The sequence below is a fragment of the Triticum aestivum genome, chromosome 6B (assembly GCF_018294505.1).
Source record: "Triticum aestivum cultivar Chinese Spring chromosome 6B, IWGSC CS RefSeq v2.1, whole genome shotgun sequence".
Taxonomy (NCBI): Eukaryota; Viridiplantae; Streptophyta; class Magnoliopsida; order Poales; family Poaceae; genus Triticum; species Triticum aestivum.
Window position 1 is genome coordinate 20,546,242 of NC_057810.1, and position 4,422 is coordinate 20,550,663.

At 47.6% G+C, this 4,422-nt stretch overlaps 1 protein-coding gene across 1 annotated transcript; it reads left to right on the plus strand.

The window, feature by feature from the left end:
* Window positions 1-265: 265 nt before the first annotated feature.
* On the plus strand, window positions 266-1,495 carry LOC123133184 (trinucleotide repeat-containing gene 18 protein). The gene has a single exon (XM_044552718.1). It carries the CDS (start codon window positions 315-317, stop codon window positions 1,221-1,223), a length of 909 nt encoding a protein of 302 aa, XP_044408653.1. The 5' UTR covers window positions 266-314; the 3' UTR covers window positions 1,224-1,495.
* Window positions 1,496-4,422: the final 2,927 nt, after the last annotated feature.

Genomic DNA, 4,422 nt, shown 5'->3' on the forward strand with positions numbered 1-4,422 from the left:
AGGCCTGGATTTCGAGAGCATCTGAGCTCGCGCTCAGAAATCTATTTTTGTTCCCACGGTCCATACATAGAGAGAAACCAGAAAAAACGCAAAACTCGCATTCATGCATGCATGCTTCCACAAATGGGTTACCACATACCTTTGTGGGGCTCTGGTGACCTCACATTCATTGTTGACCGCTTATGACCTCACATTCATGGGAGAGATTTTCTGACCTCACATTGTCTCTATAAAAGCCTATCACCTCTATGAATCATGTGTCCCCACCATTTCAAATCCTCCGCGCGCCTAAGATACCACTTGAGAAATTACTAATGGCCAACGGAAAGAATGTCGTGGCCATGTTATTTCTCACCACCATTGTGGCGGTGGCGGCCACAAGGCCAGCCGACACCTATGGCGCTGCGGAGGAGAACACATTGAAGATGGCTACCCCCAGCAGGAAAGGGGTTGACGCTACATTAGCAGCTACACGTGTTGTTGCCGCCGAGAAGTCCATCAAGAAGGCTGAAAGCGCCACCACATCAGAAGAGGCCGCGGCTGCCAAGCAAGATGGAGCAAAATCTGCTTCTGCTGCATTAAAGTACAATGCCATCTCTCAGCAGGCAACTGGTAAAGGTTCTTCTATCTCCCCAGGCAGGAAAGAAGCAGCCGGTACTTTAGCCGCCACACAATATGCTACCACCGAGAAGTCCATCAAGAAGGCCGAAACCGCCACGACACCTGAAAAGGCCGTGGCTGCCAAGCGAGACGCAGCAAAGTCTGCTGACGATGCATTAAAGTATGGTGCCATCTCTCGGAAAGCAGCTGGTACAAGTTCTTCTACCTCCCCCAATAGGAAAGAAGCCACCACTGACTTAGCAGCTATGCACACTGCTGCTGGTAAGATGATCACCAAGAAGGCTGAAACCGCTACCACACCTGAAGAGGCCGTGGCTGCCAAGCGAGCTGCAGCCAAGTCTACTGCTGCTGCATCAAAGTATGGTGTCATTTCTCAGCAAGCAGCTGGTACAAGTTCTTCTACCTCCCCCAACAGGAAAGAAGCTGTCGGTACCTTGGCAGATGCGCGCATAGCTGCTGCCGAGAAGTCCATCAAGAAGGCTGAAACCGCCACCAGACCTGAAGAGGCAGCACCCGCTAAGAAGGATGCCGCGAAATCTGAGGCTGATGCAATGAAGTACGGGGCCATCTCTCAGCAGGCCGCCAACAAAAATGGTGCCTAAGTGGTGCCTTAAACACCTATTCACGCGCAACATCATCTGCATACTACCATGCATGCAAAATAGCAGCATTGAGATATCCCATTATGCTAATTCTCATGCATGCACGCTTTGTTTAAATATTCCCATTACCAATCATGTTTTAATGTCTTGCTTGTTTTACTTTTAGTAGTGAGACACGCTTGACTTGCTTTAAATAAATACAATGATCAATATGTACATGTACTATCTGAAAATTAATAATATGAGTTCCACCGCAATTTGTGTTTTTTGTCATAATTTGGGTGCAACCAATGCACACATCCAATACACAAAATTGGCCGAGTCAATGTATTATGGCTCCATGGAGCGGCGAATCATGTTTTAATGTCTTACTTGTTTTATTTTTAGTTTTAGTAGTAAGATACGCTTGACTTGCTTTAAAAAAATGCAATGATCGATGTATACATGCATTATCTGAAAATTAATAATATGAGTTCCACCGAAATTTGCATTTCTGTCACAATTTGAGTGCAACAATGCACAAATCCAATACACAAAATTGGAGGAGTCAATGTGTTATGGCTCAATGGAGCGGCAATGATATACGATATATCTTCATTACTTTAAAAAGAACTTCAGCTTTCGTCATACTTCTGCCGTTCATCCGACCTCCCTGCCAATTCTTCCTGTTTTGATTTTTTGCTCCCATCTTTGATTTTTCTCCCCATCGATTCTACCTAAAAACCACCTCAAATGTCACGTGTTTACTATATATGTCAAGTGGTTGTGATGAGACGGTGGCTCGGCGCTTCAGATTTTCAGCTTCAGATTTATTCCAGCAACTGATTGTCAAATTGAGTCATCCGCCGTCCTTTCGATGATTGTAAGAAAGTAATCGATTATCGTTACTGGCCACAAAGTTATATTTTCTTGTCTTAACGAAGGGTTGCATACAATGCGCGTAGGTCTTGACGCCAACGTTGTCAACTCCATGTACAATCAACCAATCACAAATCACGATTTTTTTTGTTCGTCAACCTTATGTTTCTTTTGCGGAAAGAATCTCAAAATTTCAAAATATGTCAAACAATGATCAGGCGCACATTATATATTCTCCCTAGTGGGCGACACAAGGGGTGCGTCGATGGGTGATGGGTCGAGGTAACAAAGCATCAATACGAGAAGGATTCAAACAATTGAAAATTTTGAATATGATTAAAATGCACAACCAATTTTTAAACTAGCGTGTGCCGGTCTCTTATGTTGGTGGAACTTTAGATCCTTGTAGTTACAACTCAAATATCACCACCCATCAGGCATTTGCTATCCATCTTGCAAAAAGGAACAAAAAGAAATCCATGCCCATCAACATTATGACATTAGTTTTTGGACACCCATCAGTTGCAGCTATGCAACAATTAATAGAATCCTTCCCGTGTCGATCTCCGGGCAACATAAGAAAGCCGACACATTCTTCTCTACATTCAAAACCCATATGACCAGAGTCGTACAGATAGGCAATTCAGAGCATATCAGCTACAGGGCTCTACTAAAGTAGCTGCCCACCAATTCCAGTAGGTTGGAAACAATGCCTGACGGTAAAGTATTTTGTTCTGCAAATTCTGACCAGAAAGTAAATAGCCATCAGAAAAAGATGTCAGTTAAGGCAAATGGAAGTGGCAAATACCAAGAGAATGGCAGAGGATGATTGGCTGAACTTACATCTTGCCATGACCTCTACAGATGAAGCTTCTGTCGATGTCGTTGGTCGGTACTGTCACGAGTTAATTTGTCACATGGCAGCAGATGATGAATGCCTTTTTGAAAACTGCTCTAATTCATTTGACAATTGGCAGGGTCCCTTGTTCAACTGCTGTTTGTGCCGGAGGGCACAGAGGCAAGAATGACAATCCATGCAAATAATATTCAGGATATACAACAATGGGTCAATAGCTCCTATGCGACATCTTTCGTGGGAATTGGATGGAGTGAGACGTTGTTCGACAGAATGGCTTTGGGGCGACACTTTTGAGCGAGTAAATAGCCCACACACGACATGGCTCTTAAGCTGAACTGATGCCCTCATCAGCTGTTATGGGCTGGACCCACAACTTATCCACGTAAGAGCGGGACCCACCACTTGTCCAGTAAGCGCGGGACCCACCTCTTCGCCCGTGCTCGTCCGCCCGCCGCCGCCCATTGCTTCCCCTTTCCCCATTCTTCCTCTTCTCCGGCGACCTAGTCCAGATGTCCACCTCCTCCGCCACGCACTCAAAATGGCGTCAGTATGGTCCAGTGCCGCTCACAAGGTGCCTGTCATGCCCACGCCCAGAGCCTCTGAAATGGTGGGTCAGTAGGACTGATGAGAATGGAAATCTTGGGCGGGAATTTGTGAAGTGCTTGAGCAAATCAATGGCAGCAAGGGATGGCAAGGTTAGATCTCAGTTCTTAGCCCGTTCTTTCACTGCTGTTTGCTCTGATTTCTCCATATTTTGTTTTTCCCCTCGAATTTTGAACTTAGGGTTCATGTTGTCGTTTTCAGATCCTAAAGAAATGCACACATTTCGAGTGGATGGATGATTATGTTGAGAGGATTCAGTTCGAGGGCTACGTTGATTCGAGCGGGGCCGCAACCTGGGAGCTCAATTTGGGCGGGGTGCCGCAGATGGAGAATTTTGGGAGCTCGGATAGAGGGGCGGGCAGTGTCATGCTGATGGCGAGCTATGCGCGCAATGCTGAACCGCACTTGGCACTACTGGAATCCACTTCTTTGCCGTCTGCTAGCTGACGACATAGAGCTTCTTTGCCGTCAGTTTCCACAAAGCAGACGACAAAGAAATAGCTGATGGCACAGGTTATTTTGCCATCAGCTAGTACTTTGCCGTCAGCTCGCGCACGGCAAAGAGCTGGCCGACGACAAAGAACCTTGTGGGCCTACAGACGCGAGGCTGTGGCTAGGTCAGCTCTTTGCCGTCCGCTAGGTTGATGGCAAAGAGGATAGGGGCCCACCCGGGCACGACGTTGAATCGCTAACCTCCCCCCCCCCGCCGTGAACGCTAGCGCTCTCTCTCTCTCTCTCACACACACACACACACACACCCCACACACACCAGCCCGCCGCCGCCGCCCCGTCCCCTGTGCCCGTCGCCGCCCCTCCCCGCCGTCCTGCCGCCCCGTTGCCGCCCCTTCCCGCCGTCCTGCCGCCCCGTCGCCGCCCGTT

What these genes read in the sequence shown, in the direction of transcription:
- LOC123133184 (XM_044552718.1), top strand. Translation starts at nt 315, where the DNA reads ATGGCCAACGGAAAGAATGTCGTGGCCATGTTATTTCTCACCACCATT.